Source organism: Elgaria multicarinata, chromosome 9 (assembly GCF_023053635.1).
Source record: "Elgaria multicarinata webbii isolate HBS135686 ecotype San Diego chromosome 9, rElgMul1.1.pri, whole genome shotgun sequence".
Lineage (NCBI taxonomy): Eukaryota > Metazoa > Chordata > Lepidosauria > Squamata > Anguidae > Elgaria > Elgaria multicarinata.
In genome coordinates, this window is record NC_086179.1 from 3,732,513 (window position 1) to 3,750,968 (window position 18,456).

An 18,456-nucleotide genomic window follows, 5' to 3' on the forward strand; every position below is an offset into this window, starting at 1 on the left:
GCTTTTGTCGCCAGCCGAAGACCTTTTTATTCTCTCAGTATTTTAACACTTAATTTTAACTTAAATTTAAATTTTACTGTTCTAACTCTGTATTTTAATCTTATATCAATTTTGCTGCGTGGTTTTTATCCTGGTTGTGCTTTTGATACTGTATTTTGTATTTGTGTTTTTAACCTGTTGGTGGTTTTATGATGGTTTTAATTTTTGTGAACCGCCCAGAGAGCTTCGGCTACTGGGTGGTATAAAAATGTAATAAATAAATAAATAAGATGTCCCCCTTGAGTTCTAGCAGTATGGGAGAGGGAGAAAAATGTCTCCCTACTCACGTTCTCCATATCATGCATTCTCTACACCATGGCTTTGGGCGAATGGTTCTCACTGCTTCAGTCCTTATACAAAACTAAGATAACAGCCTACCTCGCAGGGGGAGTAGGGCCAACAGAGTTTGAGTAGCACTTTGTAGGCGGTGAAAGAGCTGTATAGATGAACTACATTTGTTTGGAAGGATAAACATCACTAACGCTATTGAAAACTCTCTTTTTGGTGGTGGTCTTCCTCTTCTTCACCCACCCCACTTAAATTGCTCACGCCCCAGTTACGTTCCATGGGGGAAGGAGACCCTGACAGCAACCCCAAATGGGCTGTGTCCCATCTAGGTCAAAGCATACCCCCGGGGCGTTATTTAAAAGCTGGGGAAAGCTTAATGGATGTTGTGGAAGGGGGTGAGAACCTTGCCCATTGTAGCTTCCGTTGCTTCCCATATGGCCGCCACCGCAATCCGCTTGGAATGTCTTTAGCTGAGATGGCAGAGGAAATGCGAGCAGAGGGCAGGCACCTGAGAGAGGTGCAGTCCTTTACAAGCTTTCTTGGGAGTAAAGCCGGACTGAACGCCACAGAAGCACGTAACCGTGCTTAAGATCAGGTTGTGTTCCTCTAAAGATTAGACAGTTCAGAGGAGGCTGGTGGCTCCGAGGTCAGTGGGGCGGTGAATCCTCTCTGGGTTTCTGACTGAAACCCGGAGAGGATTTACCGCCCCACTGACCTCGGAGCCACCAGCCTAGGCTGCCCACTGAAGGGCATCTCTCTCCCTCTTCATTTTGGAGGCTCCTGTGTCTTCAGTCTTCTCTTGCCTCTGAGGAGGGGATGCTAATTTTGGATACTCTTCATACCTCTTAGCACATTCAGAGTTCCATCAATGTTGCACGCTACTAGCTGTGGGCTGGTATACACGGATCTGTTGTCCGCTGGAAGCCAAACCCTAGGATTAAAAACTCTTTGTCACAGGTCTGTGAACTCCCCCGGTCCCCTCAGCCACTGGCTGAGCTACTGTGATGTCAGAGAAGGTTCAGAAACTCATCTGTGGTGTTGCTGTGAGGGGCAACTGCATGGCTGGTTTTGGCTGGAAGAAAAACACCGTCTTATGCTTGTGTAGCATTTATGGGGGGGGTGTTCCTGGGGAGGCAGGAGGCAGAAGGTTTAGACTCACAAAAGGTCTACAGGTGAAGGAGAAAGGGATTTTGTATTTAATGGGCGGGTAAGAAATACGTTTATTATTATTTGAGGAGGTAGGGTCACTGTGCAAGTACTAGGCTTCTCCAGCTTAATTTCCTCCAGATGCCTCGGGGATGCTTTGAGTTGTTATCAACCCACCTGGAGGGCACCAGGTTGGGGATGGCTGTACTAGATACCTGACTGATGAATCAATCTTTTGGTTCCAATCACAAGCATTTTTGTAAGGCCCAGACTGAGGCAAATGGAGCCCGAGAGAAAACGATTAATATTATTATTATCCCACCATGGTGTGCTGCTGGGAAATCCCTGGCCATGCTTGGATCAATGTTTTCTCGGGTCTCGTCCATTATAGCCCACTGGATCGTGGTTGTTGGTGTGTCTCTTGCTGTCCCCTGTGTCAGCCTCAGTTAACTGGGTCCTCTGTTGCAGGGCTCTGTGGACTGCCCCAACCTGGAATTTGAATATGGAGACTCCGACTGCTGCGCTGCTGAGCTGTCAGGTAAAAGAGGGGAGGGTGGGTCAGGCATTGTGTTGCTAAGGTACCGGATGTGGGTCTGAGCAAGGAGCGTTCGGATATGCCCGGAGATAGAGTTGGAAGTGGTTTGAGCAGCCCTGCGCCTGCTTCTGGTGTGCTGCTGCCGCCTCTAATAGAACAGGTATGGGAGGTTTTTGAAGGGATACAAAACCTGACTAATGGAGGTGAACGGGGGAGGAGGGTGTGACCCACGAGCTGTGATATCGGCCTTCAGTTGCCTGAGGCAGGCACGGAGAGGGGAGATGGTGGCTCTGATATCAGTGGAGTGGTGAATCCGCTCTGGGTTCCTTGAATAGCTCTTTTAGAGGCCTGACTGAAACCCAGAGCGGATTCACCGCCCCACTGACATGGGAGTCACCAGCCTCCGCTGTGTCCATCATCATCGTTTCTACGTCCCTAGAAGTCTATCAGAGAAATCAAGAAATGCCATTGTAAACTACCCTTTTTGTGGGGAGAAAGATGGTGTGTGTGTACCCCAAAAAAGGACTGCCCTTTTGATGGGGGATCTCCAGGTCACCAAGGGATTCACTGCACAAAAATGTAACCCTTTTAATCGAAGCCTGGAGGTGCTTCCAGGTGGACCCAGTGGGTTATAATGGCTCTCAGTGGGGCTATAGAGAGCCAGTGTGATGTAGTCGCTAAAGTGTTGGACTGAGAGTCGGGAGATCCAGGTTCTAGTCCCCACTCGGCCATGGAAACCCATTGGGTGACTTTGGGTCAGTCATAGAATAGCAGAGTTGGAAGGGGGCTACAAGGCCATCGAGTCCAACTCCCTGCTCAATGCAAGAATCCACCCTAAAGCATCCCTGACAGATGGTTGTCCAGCTGCCTCTTGAAGGCCTCTAGTGTGGGAGAGCCGACCACCTCCCTAGGTAACTGATTCCATTGTCGTACTGCTCTAACAGTCAGGAAGTTTTTCCTGATGTCCAGCTGGAATCTGGCTTCCTTTAACTTGAGCCCGTTATTCCATGTGCTGCACTCTGGGAGGATCGAGAAGAGATCCTGGCCCTCCTCTGTGTGACAACCTTTTAAGTATTTGAAGAGTGCTATCATGTCTACCCTCCATCTTATCTTCTCCAGGCTAAATATGCCCAGTTCTTTCAGTCTCTCTTCCTAGGGCTTTGTTTCCAGATCCCTGATCATCCTGGTTGCCCTCCTCGGAAAACGCTCCAGCTTGTCTGCGTCCTTCTTGAATTGTGGAGCCCAGAACTGGACGCAATACTCTAGATGAGGCCTAACCAGGGCCGAATAGAGAGGAACCAGAACCTCACGTGATTTGGAAGCTATACTTCTATTAATGCAGCCCCAAATAGCATTGGCCTTTCTTGCAGCCATATTGCACTGTTGGCTCTTATTCAGCTTGTGATCTACAACAATTCCAAGATCCTTCTCGTTTGTAGTATTGCTGAGCCAAGTATCCCCCATCTTGTAACTGTGCATTTGGTTTCTATTTCCTAGATGTAGAACTTGGCATTTATCCCTATTAAATTTCATTCTGTTGTTTTCAGCCCAGCACTCCAGCCTATCAAGATCACTTTGAAGTTTGTTTCTGTCTTCCAGGATATTAGCTATCCCACCCAATTTTGTGTCATCTGCAAATCTGATCAGCGTTCCCTGCACCTCCTCGTCCAAATCGTTAATAAAAATGTTGAAGAGCACTGGGCCCAGGACTGATCCCTGCGGTACCCCACTCGTTGCCTCTCCCCAGTTTGTGAAGTTTCCGTTGATAAGTACTCTTTGAGTCCTATTCTGTAGCCAACTGTGAATCCACCTAATAGTTGTTCCATCTGGCCCACTTTTAGCTAGTTTGTTAATCAGAATGTCATATGGTACTTTGTCAAAAGCTTTGCTGAAGTCAAGATATATGACGTCCACAGCATTCCCACGGTCCACAAAGGAGGTTGCCCGATCAAAAAATGAGATCAAATTTGTCTGACAGGATTTGTTAATTGTCACAGACTCTCAGCCCAACCTACTCACAGGGTTGTTGTGAGGATAACATGGAGAAGAGGAGGATCATGTACGCCGCCTTGGGTTCCTTGGAGGCAAAAAGGCAGGATATAAATGTAATAAATAAATAAAGAAAGAAAGAAAGAAAGAAAGGCTCCCAGCACTAGCAGCGAGAAGCCCTGTTGCAGCTATTTCATCTTTTCCCTCTTTAATGGATCCGTAAGTCCCCTTTCTAGCCCTGGGCCTGCCATGACCCCACTCCAGCCTTGTGGCTAAGTGTGTTTAAAGTTCCAGCCTGAATTGAGTTACTTTCCATTTGGTTTCTTTATTTTTTAACGGAGCATGGTGCAGCCTAGTTACTAGGGCATCTCTTAAAATAACCGTGGAATAATATTCCAGCAACCCTATTAATAAAAAATGCAGAGAGAAAGGTTCCGCGCCGCGTGGAAAAAAGAGAAGAGAATGCTTTATGTTGTAAAACGGAAATAACCATTGAGTATCCATGCAAAATAGCTGCATATTTCGGAGTATTTAGGTCAAATGCACTTCACCCATTCTCTTCTGGAGGATAAATTTGTTTCCAAAACTATTCCCTGCCTCATGGCGACATCTGCTATATTAGTTTTATTTTGGGGGGGGGGAGGGGAGGGAAGGAAATGTCAGTTTTCAGGATATTAAAAACTTGCATCGGGATTTCGTTGCCTCGTATGGCAGCTTGTGTGGCTTCCTTTGCTTCCTGTGTCTTTTGATAGCAGAAGGATATTTCGACCCTTTTTCTTTTTAAAATCTCTGCACGTTCTCAGGATCTACACAAATGAGACAGGGCCCATTGCACAAGGGCCATTTTGGAGAAGCTCCGTAGGGGGACGGTCCAGTGGTAGTTGGGCTCAAAGGCAGAGGAGAAAGGGTATCCGTGTCCGAAATACAGAAATAGTAGCATATTGTAGCTTAAGCCTACAATATGTTACTATCAGTAACGAGGGCATTTAAGACTTATAGAATGGGGAGAAACATGTGCAAAAGCTGGGATCTCCGCAAACATTTGGCAAGGGAGTGGCCCTCTGGTAGGGTGACCCTGTGGAAAGGAGGACCGGGCTCCTGTATCTTTAACAGCTGTATGGAAAAGGGAATTTCCGCTAGTGTCCTTTGTATGCATGCAGCACCTGGAGAAATTCCCTCTTCATCACAACAGTTAAAGCTGCGGGAGCCCTGCCTTCTTTTGTATCTGGTCACTCTAGTATAGCTCCTGTAGCTTTAACTGTTGTAATGGAGAGGGAATTTCTCCAGGTGCTGCATGTATACAAAGGACACTTGCGGAAATTCCCTTTTCAATGCAACTGTTAAAGATACAGGAGCCCCGGTCCTCCTTTCCATAGGGTCCCTCCTACCTCTGAGAAATAACAGAAGGCCGGATATGGCCCACAGCTGCACAAGAGTATCTCAAGCTATGGCTGCATTTAAGTTATGTGACTGGAACGAGTGTTCACCCTTGCCTGTGTTCTTAATCATTTGCTCTTGCCTCCCCTACATAGAAATTTCTGTTGTAATTTCCCTTTGGGACAGAGGCACTGTGCCTAATAGGAGACCCTCCTCCGTGTCCCTTACCTTAAATTAGGTGGGTGATGGCCAAGGAGAGGGGCTTTTTGGTCATGGCACCTTATCTGTGGAGTTCTCCCCTCCCCAGATGGGTTGCCTGGCATCCACATTGATGCTATTTTGTCATCTGGTGAAGGCCTTTATTTTTTTAAATATTTTCCTTGTATGGCTTTATCCATTATGGGTTTGTTTTAATTGCTGCTTCTATTTTTGTAGTGTTTTATAGGTTTACCTTCCCCCCCTCACCCTTTTTTGTCAGCGTTCTGAACACCCTGGAAATGTTCTAAATAAATAAGTTGCTGCTCTAAAGCAGTGGTTCCCAAACTTTTTCAGGTCACCGCCCCCTTAGTTCCACAAACTCATGCCCAGTGCCCCCCACCCTACACTATAAAAATCATTATTCAGAATAGCGGTGTTCAACGACCCACTAAGGAAGATAATAACAATAAAATTCAAAACAGTAACAATTAATTGACTATTTATTCAAAATCCGAAGCACCCACTACAGGCTTGCCGAGGGAGGGAGGGAATAGAGAGCGAACGCCTCTGTTTTGCAGCCGGCGTGGCGGGGCACACCAAGCAGAGTATGTCTCTTCATTAGCATTTTGGTGCTTTTGAAACTTTTCAATTCACCGTTAAAAGGACTCTTCTTAAATGGTATTAATACATGTGTGGATTCTTCCACTCTATGGCTTGGGACCAAACTACCATCTTCCATAAAAATGTCCCTGGGTTTTAAGACCTTCTGGAGAGGCGCTTCTCGGAAAAGGCCACCTCGAACGCCCCCCTGCCACCCCTTTGCCTTTTAGCACCCCCTTACCTCGTAGCACCCTCCTGCCACTCCCATGCCTCTTAACGCCCCCCTATGCAATCCCACCGCCCCCAAAGGGGCAATACCGCCCACTTTGGGAACCACCGCTCTAAAGCAGTGATCATAAGCTGTCACTTGGTTCAGTGATCTTCCAAGGTGCGGCAGTATAGCATCCTGAGACTGGAGAGCGCCGTGCCCTAGAAATCCTTCCTGCAAGTGCCTGGAGCCTTAAAATACAGACTGTAGAATTCAGAAATCCTTTGGGTGCAGAACTTTCTAATTCTTTTTGTTTTGTGTGGGGTATACAGAGCTATGGTTGCAGGTCTGCCTGCCTGTCTCTCTCTCCCTCTCTTCCCCTCTGCTTTTAAAATAGGGTTCTGCCGCATGCCAGATTGCTCCTAAACCAAGCCATTGTCAATAAGGGATGTATAATAATATCACTCTGTATTTATAGAGCACCAATCATCTGGGAAGATTCCAGTGACTGATATGTGTGCCGGTCACACTGAAAAATGTTAGCACAATACAGCACATGGCAATACTGAAAAGCATGTGGGCAGGGCAGAGATCACCATCAACATCCCATCTTGTGGGTGGGGGTGTTACTTTACCGCTCAATAGCCTAAACTTTCTGAGTGGTTCACCAAGCAAAACCTAAAATAAGAAAAAAGAAAAAAAAGAAAGCATCTAACAGTTGGGGAACCCATTGTAGTCTAAGATTATTTTCCTTGTAAAGATTTAATGTGATGGTTTGATTTATTTTTGGATAGTAGGTAATGCAATGACTGTACCTGGGTAATATAATTACATTTATTTCGTTTTAGCTTTCCACTAAAAGTAAGTCGCTAGATCTCATGACTGAATGCCCCTTCAGGCTCAGAAACTAGAACAGAAAAGACACAGGCTATCAAATTATTCATGAAATGTGACCATCTCAGTAGGATGGCAGAACACATGATTTTGGCAATAATTTACTGTATTTTATATCATGTTTTATACTGTTTGTTTTAGACTTTGAATGGTTTTAAATTTTGTGAACCGCCCAGGGAGCTTCAGCTATTGGGCGGTATAAAAATGCAATAAATAAATAAAAATGATGATGATACGGAATAATAGGCAGTGTGGTGTAGTGGTTAGAGTATCGGACTGGGACTCAGGAGATCTGGGTTCTAATTCCCCTCAGCCTTGAAGTTCACTGGGTGACTTTGGGCCAGTCACTGACTCTCAACCTGACCTACCTCACAGGGTGGTTGTTAGGATAAATGAAGAGGAGAAGAAAAAAAAATGTAATAATAAGTAAGTTAAAAATGACAAAAACAGAATTAAAACCCAAATGGCAGCAGTACAAAATCTAAAAAAATGCTCTATGCCAGGCTGAGAAGGCTGGTTTGAGTTTTTAGGGCACCGTCCTATGCATGTTCAGACAGAAAACAAAGTCTTAAGCTTGGAAAGTCTAAACACGCGTGGCTGCGAAACGCTGGGAGCTGGAGGGCTCTTTTCTGCCTAAACATGCATCAAATATGCATTCGGGTTAAGGTTACGTTTCCCAGATTTAAGAAGTCAACCTGTCAGACAGCTGAGCAGTGGAGGCTGGTGGTTCTGTTGTCAGTGGGGCAGTGAAGCCGCTCCGGGTTTCAGTCAGAACTCCACGGGATCACCATGACTGGCTCCTTTAGAGTTCTGATGACTGAAACCCAGGACAGATTCACCACGGCCCACGGACACTGAGCTGGCCGCCTCCGCTGCAGCTGCATGTCATCCGAGGGCCTTCTCTAGTGCCCATGGCAGCCAAGTGTGGAGCCACCAGAGATCACAGAATCCTAGAATAGAAGAGTTGGAAGGGGCCTACAAGGCCATCAAGTCCAACCCCCTGCTCAATGCAGGAATCCACCCTAAAGCATCCCTGACAGATGCTTGTCCAGCTGCCTCTTGAAGGCCTCTAGTGTGGGAGAGCCCACAACCTCACCAGGCAACTGATTCCATTGTCGTACTGCTCTAACAGTCAGGAAGTTTTTCCTGATGTCCAGCCGCAATCCGGCTTCCTTTAACTTGAGCCCGTTATTCCGTCTCCTGCACTCTGGGAGGATGGAGAAGAGATCCTGGCCCTCCTCTGTGTGACAACCTTTGAAGTCTTTGAGATAGGGGCGTTTCTATGGTGGTACCCCAACCATGGAAGTCTTCCTCCTGGGAGTTGTAGGACTTCTTGTTCTGTCTAAACATGCGTAGGACTGCACCCTTGCAGTCTGTTGGTTGGTGGGTTCCTCTTGGGAACCTCCGAAATGAAGTCCCAGAATTGTTCACTGAGACTGGTAGCAGCCCTCCCAGGATGCTTGTGGGTCTGGAGGAAGGGAGGGGGCCCTAGCATGCACGTTTGCTGAGCCATCTGAGCTATTTTTGGTTTTGTGGCCTCTTGTTGCTAGACAGGGCTGGAATGCATTTTGTCCGAGGGCAGCTTTTTCACATGAGAGTGCAAGGCAGTCGCCAATTCCCAGCCAGGGTGGTGGTTGTTATTATAATTATTATTATTATTATTTAATTTGTTTATTTATTTATTTAATTTATATACCACCCCATAGCTGATGCTCTCTGGGCGGTTTACGAAGATTAAAAACCGTGAACGTTAAAAACAAATACGCAAAATTTAAAAAAAAAATCCATAAAAAGCATAAAAACAGACGATATTCATTTAAAAACAACTATTCAGTTAAGAAAAAAAACTCGGCGTATGCTGTTAAATGCCTGAGAGAAGAGAAAATTCTTGACCTCGTCGGCTTCTGCTTAGGAATCATGGGCGTGTTGAAGAGTTCGCGTGGCAAGCAGAAATTCAAAGCTGTTTTGCCACCAATGGAAGACAGAAATAACCAACTGTAACTTCTTTCTCTTCTGTTTTGCCGCATTGGAAGAATTTTCACTCGGTTCCTAGGAGAAGAGTTTCCTTCATTCCTCGAGTGTGCGTGTGTTGAGGGAAGGCAGGCACCTGAATAAAAAGGAGACCCTGATAAAGGGTGACTGTAGCACAGCAACTAAGACAGAACTGAAAACCAGTGAGTCCCTTGTTCGAAACATGCCGCTGCATTGAACACAACAGACAAGCCTCATTCTGTATAACTTCACCTCCATCTGCCGTATAGAGCTGTGTTACAGGGACATCGTAAGGAGTATGAGTGAACTGGACACTCTAGTTCTATATAAATTTGAAGTATTCCTTGAGATACTTGGTTCAGCAATACTACAAACGAGAAGGATCTTGGAATTGTTGTAGATCACAAGCTGAATATGAGCCAACAGTGAGATGTGGCTGCAAAAAAGGCAAATGTTATTTTGGGCTGCGTTAATAGGAGTATAACTTCCAAATCACGTGAGGTGCTGGTTCCTCTCTATTCAGCCCTGGTTAGGCCTCATCTAGAGTATTGCATCCAGTTCTGGGCTCCACATTTCAAGAAGGACGCAGACAAGCTGGAGCGTGTTCAGAGGAGGGCAGCCAGGATGATCAGGGGTCTGGAAACAAAGCCCTATGAAGAGAGACTGAAAGAACTGGACATGTTTAGCCTGGGGAAGAGAAGTCTGAGGAGAGACATGATAGCACTCTTCAAATACTTGAAAGGTTGTCACACAGAGGAGGGCCAGGATCTCTTCTCGATCCTCCCAGAGTGCAGGACACGGAATAACTGGCTCAAGTTACAGGAAGCCAGATTCCAGCTGGACATCAGGAAAAACTTCGTGACTGTTAGAGCAGTACGACAATGGAATCAGTTCCCTAGGTAGGTTGTGGGCTCTCCCACATTGGAGGCCTTCAAGAGGCAGCTGGACAACCACCAGTCAGGGATGCTTTAGGGTGGATTCCTGCATTGAGCAGGGGGTTGGACTGGATAGCCTTATAGGCCCCTTCCACTCTACTATTCTATGACTCTATGAGATTTCCGGAGGGAAAGTCATGTTAGTCTGAATGTTGCAGCAAAAACAATAACGAATCTAGTGGCACCCTAAAGTCTACTTCTTTCTAGTAGAAGTTTTCCATGGACACACTGTCCACTTCACCGGATGCAGAGATTAGTTTGAGAGAAAGCAATTTGCCTGAGGCCACCCAGCAAGGTATGTGAGTAAGCGGGATTTGAACCCAGTTCCCATGTCTCCGTTTTTCTGCTGTACCACATTGGTTCTTGGATCCCTTCTTCTGACATCCTTGTAAAGTAAGGGATTGATGAGTGCGCTGACTTAAACAAGGACGCTATATAATCATGCGCTCGCCCAACTTAATCTCTTTTCTTTTAACTTTCTCTAACAGAACTGTACAGTTACACGGAAGAGTCTGAGTTTGCCCTCAACAGGAAGTGCTTTGAGGAGGATTTTCAAACACAAGGTATCCTATTTTTGTGGTGGCTTGCGTTAGGCCAGAAGCTTGAAAAAATATGCAGTCCTTGGTGGCCCCAAAATGCCTGATCTTGCATCATGAATGAATTTGCGCTATTTTTGAAAAGGCTCAGTGAACCTGCGTAACTCTGAATCTTCGCGCTTCTGTATAATTCTTTAGGGCATTGTTATGTGTGGAGCTTTTGTTTGATTGTTTTGCAAAGAGGTGGCGTTGTGGCAAAAAGAAATGACGTAAACCCGAGGGTCCTGGAGCACAGGGGTGGCAAAGTGCAGGAGCGATGGGGTGGGAGATGCGGTTTTTCCAACATGTTTCCAAGATGGAGCTCCAGAAACACCCGACAACAACTCTGACACTTGGACTCGGGAATCAGTATTTTGCACCAGTTTAAGGGCAAATTGCCCCAGAACTGCAGGTTGATTGTGAGTTTATTTTTATCCTAACCGGACCTGATGTTGTCCGGTTGTGTTCGGCTACAACTCCTACATGGTCAATGCCCATGCAAGCTGGGGATCATGGGAGTTGTGGGCCAGCCCATCTGGAGAGAACCAGATTAGGGGAGGCATTTTCTGCTGGGACGTGTTTTGGCTAGTTGATGTATTCCCCTACTACTGTGGTTACTGTGCTCCTATAAACACCTCTTATGTGTGGTGACAGTGAGATGTGGTAGCCAAGATAACATTAAGTTATCTTTTATAAGAACAAGAGTTATGACTTCATGGAGATGCTTTCCTGTGTCCTAAAGAACATGAGAAGAGCCCTGATACTGGATCAGCCCAAGGGCCCATCTAGTCCAGCACTCTCTTCACACAGTGGCCAACCAGCCATCGGCCAGGGATGAACAAGCAGGACATGGTGCAATAGCACCCTCCCACCCATGTTCCCCAGCAATTTACTGCCTCGAATACCGGAGATAGCACACAACCATCAGGGCTAGTAGCCCTTGATAGCCTTCGCCTCCAGGAATTGATCCAACCCCCTTTTAAAGCCATCCAAATTGGTGGCCGTCACTACATCTTGTGGTAGAGAGTTCCATAAACCTGCTCCTCATGGTCTCCAGTCTTCTCTTTACAAAGCCACCGAGAGCCGTATGATTATATTATGCCGCCTTTGGGGCTACCCTTTCACAGTCAACGGCACTTGACGGTTATGACAACCAGGGGGCTGTCATCCTGGTGCAAGGTTAGTGCCGCCTCCCTCTTCAACTCTGCGCCTTCCCTTTCCCAGGGCGGTCTCAGGTAATCCCAACGTTGAGGAGAGAGCACGGGGTTTCTGGGCGGCCATCTGGGTCCAGTAGTCACCCCTGCCCAATTCCTGGTGGAAGGCAACGCCGGTCACCTTCCACCAGGCTGCGCCCCCAGATTGGCCTTGGATTCGCTATTGAGCGATGTTACACAGATCCATGTTGACGTCGCTTCCTTTGAAAAAGTTGGGGCAAATCCCTGACATTTTCAAATCAGGGCATTACAGGGAAGCCATGTGGTAGTTGCGAACCTGCGCCTGCGTCGTCTAACCAAGAGGGCGCAGATCCACAGCCACCGCGGGGCTTTCCCTGTGTGTAGACAGCCCCCCAGCTTCTGTACCCAAAGACTTTGTTAAGAGTCCTGGAAAGGGGGCAGGAGTGCGGACCAGGTTTTGGCTGACGGGTCATGCCTTTTCTGCAGTGAAGGACAAGCGATGGACGGAACTGGATTTGAGGCGGCAGAAGGCCTACGTGATGCGGTTACTGGACGGGCTGGAGGTGGTGAACAGGGACAAGAGGCTAAAAGTTGCTCGTGCTATCCTCTACCTGGCACAAGGTAATGATGGCAGAGCTCTTAGGGCAGTGGTTCTCAACCTGGGGCGCTCCAGATGTGTTGGACTACAACTCCCAGAATGCCCCAGCCAGCTGGCTGGGGCATTCTGGGAGATGCAGTCCAACACATCTGGAGTGCCCCAGGTTGAGAACCACTGTCTTAGGGGCTGTAAATCTGTGTGAAGACAGCAACTGACCACTGTCTCTTCCCAATGCCTTTTTAGTAAAACGTTTGCTTTTTCCAGTATGGCATGTAATTATTGAACCCAAAACAAAGTCGCAGGCAGTCTATAAAACCTGTAGATAACCTTTATACGTGAGGTATGAGGCCCTTTCTCTGCCCCCCAGCTGCTTGGTAGAAGTAGACGGACCCGAAAGATGCTTTTGAGCTCTTGGTGAGAAAAGGGTGAAATTCAAAGCAGATTGAACTAGATCATTGATGGGCTGGATAAAACGGAATGTCAAAATCTGGGAGACAATGTTTCTTGATACCTCAAATAAGAACCTAAGAAGAGCCCTGATGCTAGATCATAGAATCGTAGAAGAGCAGAGTTGGAAGGGGCCTACAAGGCCGTCGAGTCCAATCCCCTGCTCAATGCAGGAATCCACCCTAAAGCATCCCTGACAGATGGTTGTCCAGCTGCCTCTTGAAGGCCTCTAGGGTGGGAGAGCCCACAACCTCCCTAGGTAACTGATTCCATTGTTGTACTGCTCTAACAGTCAGGAAGTTTTTCCTGATGTCCAGCTGGAATCTGGCTTCCTTTAACTTGAGCCCATTATTCCGTGTCCTGCACTCTGGGAGGATCGAGAAGACCAAGAGTCCCTCTGGTCCAGCATTCTGTTCACGCAGTGGCCAAACAGCTGTCAGCCAGGGACCCACAAGCAGGACATGGGTGCAACAGCACCTTCCTGCCCATGTTCCCCAGCAGCTGATGTATATAGGCATACTGCCTAGGGGGCTGCACTTCACACCGAAAATCCAGGGGTCCGATGGACCTCCGAAATTGCAGTGCAGTTAGGGGTCAGTTCTAAAACTGTTGAAAACCCACAGTGCGGTTAGAAGATTGTTTAGAGTCCCTAATGGATCTGTAGGTATCCAAAGGTTTTTTATTATTACATTTTTATACCGCCCAATAGCTGAAGCTCTCTGGGCGGTTCACAAAAATTAAAACCATAATAAAACAACCAACAATCTAAAAACCCATGGGTCCGTTTCCTCTTGATGGACAACTAACTGAACACGCTTCCATATTAGAAAGATGCTGTCACTGAGGGGCGAGGGAGGGGTAGTTTTGAGATTGACATCTGTGGCTAACCAATACCCACACTCTCCTCCCTGTCCCCCCACTCCAATCACAGTGCTTAGGGGGAGGGATTGCAAATGATATAACCCATTTCCCCCTGCCTGGAACTCGTTCGTTTGCTATCTTGTAGCGCGAGAAAGAGTCCAAGTTCCCCTCCGCACAGGCCCTTCATCTTCTCTCAAGAGAGCTTGCAGAATTTCCAGAAACTAGAACCGCCTACAAAAATTAAAGTCCCTCATGTGTGTCGACTTGGTACCATATGTTGAAATTATGGGAGCTGTGTCTGAACTTTTCTTCCCTTCTTGAAAACTTGATGTTGGCTGAAAGGAAGGATTTAGGAAAAATGGCTCACGTTATGTTTTTTTTTTTTTTTTAATAATTTTTATTCATTTTCAACACTATATAAACATAAATGAACATTTCCAAAATATAATTGAAACAAACACAATAAGAAAAAGAAATACATCAAATATCTGCTTCATACATATTGAATAATTGTTGAGTGCAAATATCAAAAACTATTACATATGCCTTGTCACACTACAACATTTTCATTCTTAACATAAAAGTGCACCCCCCACCTCGGGATCATTCTTGAGTCCAAAATCTAATCGTTTCTTCCGATGGTGGTTTCCCATTTCCCTTAGTAAACACGAACACTAGGAACTGTTTCCAAATTCCTTCGAACTCATTTATTTTAGTTACGCCTTTTCTCCACTTAATATTACATGTCAGTTTATCATTAATGGCTATGTCCCATACTACTTTATACCACTCCTCAATAGAATATTCCCCTTGGATCTTCCAGTTCCTAGCTATCATCAATCGTGCTGCAACCAACAAACTCGATATCAGCTCTATAGTTCCTTTTCCACACTTTATATCTTCAAATAGTGACAGCAATGCTATTTTTGGTGTTTGTTCTATTTTCATTCCCACTATTTCTTCAATTTCTGAGAACACCATCTTCCATAATCTTTGTACATATTTGCATTGCCACCACATATGTAAATACGTTCCTTTTTCCCCACATCCTCTCCAACAATTTGCTGAATGTTGATCACTTATCTTATTCAATCTAACCGGGGTTAGGTACCACCTCCATAAAATTTTAAAATAATTCTCCTTTATTCTTACTGATAAACTTCTCAACACTCTTTGTTTCCATAGTCCCTCCCAGCTCTGTCGCCCTATTTGTATCTTCAAATCTGATTCCCAAATCACTTTCTCTGTATTCTCTCTAAACTCCTTCTCTAACAATATTTTATATATTTCACTCATTAATCCTTTTGAAACTATACTACCTCCTTTTCCTTTCTCCTTACTTACTACTAATTCTTCAAACCTCGTCATCTTTCTGCACATTCTATTATCTTTAATCCACTTTTTATTCCATTGTTCTAATTGACCATATTCTAGCCAAGATAGCTTCTTCTCCTTTAACAAATTTTCCATATCTTCTCTTGTTTTAATATCTCTTACCCAATCCTTTAATTTTATTTTATTTTTCTCTTTTAATATTTTACATAATCTACCCTTTAGATCCTCTGGGAAATTCTTTAACATTATTATCGGTGCTAAGGGAGAGTTGCTCGGAAGCAGCTTCCCTTTAAATTTGCTCCAAATTTCCCATTGAGTCCTCAGGAGTGGATTATCTATACTTCCAACCCATTTTCTTCCTCCATCTTTAAAAAAAACATTCTCCAGATTCATCTCTACCTTACTTATGATTTTTTCTTCCATCCAGTATAAATCTCCTACTCCCATAATTGCTTCTACAACATGTCTTAATCTATTTGCTACGTAGTATAATTTTATGTTTGGGAGACCCATTCCCCCCTTTTTTTGGCTTAGGTACCAATTATTTTTATTCACTCTTGCTCTCTTTTCTCCATTACAATATTTATTAATAATATTTTGCCAACTTTTTATCTCGGTTTCTGATATTTTTATAGGTAGCATCCTAAATACGAAATTAATTTTAGCTAGTATCTTCATTTTTATCAAAGCTATTCTCCCAAACCAAGATAAATTTAATCTTTTATATTTCTCCAATTTCTCTAATACCTCCTTCTTTAACCTCGTTAAATTTTCCCTTTCTAAATTCTCTAGATTTTTTGTAATTTTAATTCCCAAGTATTTAATCTCATTCTTAACTTTCAATTCCATCCCCTTAAATTCCCAATCCTTTTCTTCCTTCTTAGTATAGTTAAACAACATCATCTCTGATTTAGACCAATTTATTTTTAACCCTGTAATTTCCTCAAATTCCCTCAACTGATATTTAATTCTTTCTAATTTTCTTAATGGATTCTTAATGGTCAATAAAGTATCATCCATGATAAAGTATCATCATGGTCAATAAAGTATCATACAATAAAGTATGATACTTTATTGACTTAATGGTCAATAAAGTATCATTTATATTTATATAAAATATAAAAAGTATCAATTTTTATATTTTATATATAAAAATTGGCTATTGCTAGTACTAGTAGCTATCTCCTGTTTTGAATACAGGACTCAAATTTATATGCTTTAAATATATATATATATATATATATATATATATATATATATATATAAAATGTATTATATTTATGTTTGTTCTTTTTGACCTCTCATAGGCAGAGCACCCCCCGCCCCAAAATTTACCCCATTAGAGCAAACAGGGAACGCAGTAGATCTCTATGTTTATAAACTGAAGTAAAGGATAAAATATGTTGCACAGTTTTGGGTGTGTGTATGGGAGGGAATGGTTTGAGGGGATTTTTTAAAAAATCCTAAAAATCAAGGGATGGAGGGATCTGTTTTAAACTTGGCACGGCTTCAGAGCGGCCAGGGTGCCAAATTTCATCTCTTTATCTTTAAAAATGATGGAGATGTATGCATTTTTGTTAATTCCCATTGATGAAAATGGAGCGCTTTTCCAATGAGCAATCCAGTGCTATGGAGAGACAGACCGCCTTCGAAAATCAGAGCAAGTAGCCTGCTCAACGGAGCGCCACCTTGAATTTCAGGGAGGAGCAGACCAGCTCTGCGCACCCCTAATACTGCCCCTGAACTTGGAAGTACCATACCACGGCCATCATGACTAGTAGCCAAAGGTGGCCTTTTCCATCATGAATTTGTGTAACCCCCTTTGAAAGCCGTCCAGATTGCTGGCCGTCACTAGGTCTTGGGGTAGCGAATTCCACAATCTACCTGTAAAACTTTTCTCTTCTCCTCTCTTTCGAGGTGTCTTTGGGGATTGCGACACGGAAGCAGACGTCCTCCACTGGGCCCGGCACAACAACTTCCTGCTGTACCAGATGGGAACGTTCACGGCTTTCCTGGAGCTGCTCAACATGGAAATGGCGTAAGGCGTCCTTTGATAAAAGGACTTACAAACCTGCACGCATTCAGCGCGCCCCTTCCCTTTGAGTTCGTTCCTGGAAGTGGCAAGCCGGAAGGATGAGTTACTCCACAGAAACATACAAATGGCTTCGTGGCGTGCACCGCCACCGTCTGTTGGGTGGCAGTGGAGTCGTGGGGGGCTAAAGTTGTCTGTTCTTTATGCAGAGGCCACAACTATTGGTGGCTACTACCCCTGGTCGTCGGGAATAAAAACGGCCTTGTTCAGGGAAGGCGCCAATGGTGGCCGTGTCATAAAAACATAAGGGCCCTGCTGGGTCACACCGAGGGTCCATCTAGTCCAGAACTCTGTTCACACAGTGGCCAACCACAGTCCTGCTCTTATGAATGGTTAGGCCTCATCTAGAGTATTGCGTCCAGTTCTGGGCTCCACAATTCAAGAAGGACGCAGACAAGCTGGAGCAAGTTCAGAGGAGGGCAACCAGGATGATCAGGGGTCTGGAAACAAAGCCCTATGAAGAGAGACTGAAAGAACTGGACATGTTTAGCCTGGAGAAGAGAAGATGGAGGGGAGACATGATAGCACTCTTCAAATACTTAAAAGGTTGTCACACAGAGGAGGGCCAGGAGCTCTTCTCGATCCTCCCAGAGTGCAGGACACGGAATAACGGGCTCAAGTTAAAGGAAGCCAGATTCCGGCTGGACATCAGGAAAAACTTCCTGACTGTTAGAGCAGTACGACAATGGAATCAGTTCCCTAGGGAGGTTGTGGGCTCTCCCACACTAGAGGCCTTCAAGAGGAAGCTGGACAACCATCTTTTAGGGTGGATTCCTGCATTGAGCAGGGGGTTGGACTCGATGGCCTTGTAGGCCCCTTCCAACTCTGCTATTCTATGAATTTTCTGCCGAAGAATTCTCTGTGATTTCCCCTCCCCTAGCTAAGCTCTGGAAAAAGAAAAACTGGATGGAATTTGACAGTCTTTCTCCCCCACTTCTTAATTTCAGCAATAGCCAGGCCTGCAGCAGCGCCCTGAGGAAACCGGCCATCTCCCTGGCTGATAGCACTGAACTCAGGTGAGCCACCTGGTGTCATGACTAGGCCTGTCCCCCTTAGGCTTGGGGGGAAGGAGTTTCAGGCGATCAATCAGAAGCAGATTCTGCAGCAGAAGAGACGGCACCAGAAACATACCAGCCTACTTGGGGAGTCGAGGAGGTGACTCTCACGGGCTC

The 18,456-nt window shown here is 45.2% G+C and overlaps 1 protein-coding gene across 1 annotated transcript in view; it reads left to right on the forward strand.

Annotated features, from left to right (window-relative positions):
• STRIP2 (striatin interacting protein 2) overlaps positions 1-18,456 on the forward strand; it is a 59,922-nt gene that overhangs the window by 13,114 nt on the left and 28,352 nt on the right. The window contains exons 2-6 of the mRNA XM_063134499.1: positions 1,942-2,011; positions 10,690-10,764; positions 12,438-12,572; positions 17,110-17,230; positions 18,232-18,300. Of these exons, the coding sequence (XP_062990569.1) occupies positions 1,942-2,011; positions 10,690-10,764; positions 12,438-12,572; positions 17,110-17,230; positions 18,232-18,300 (470 nt within the window). The remainder of the gene's footprint in view (positions 1-1,941; positions 2,012-10,689; positions 10,765-12,437; positions 12,573-17,109; positions 17,231-18,231; positions 18,301-18,456) is intronic.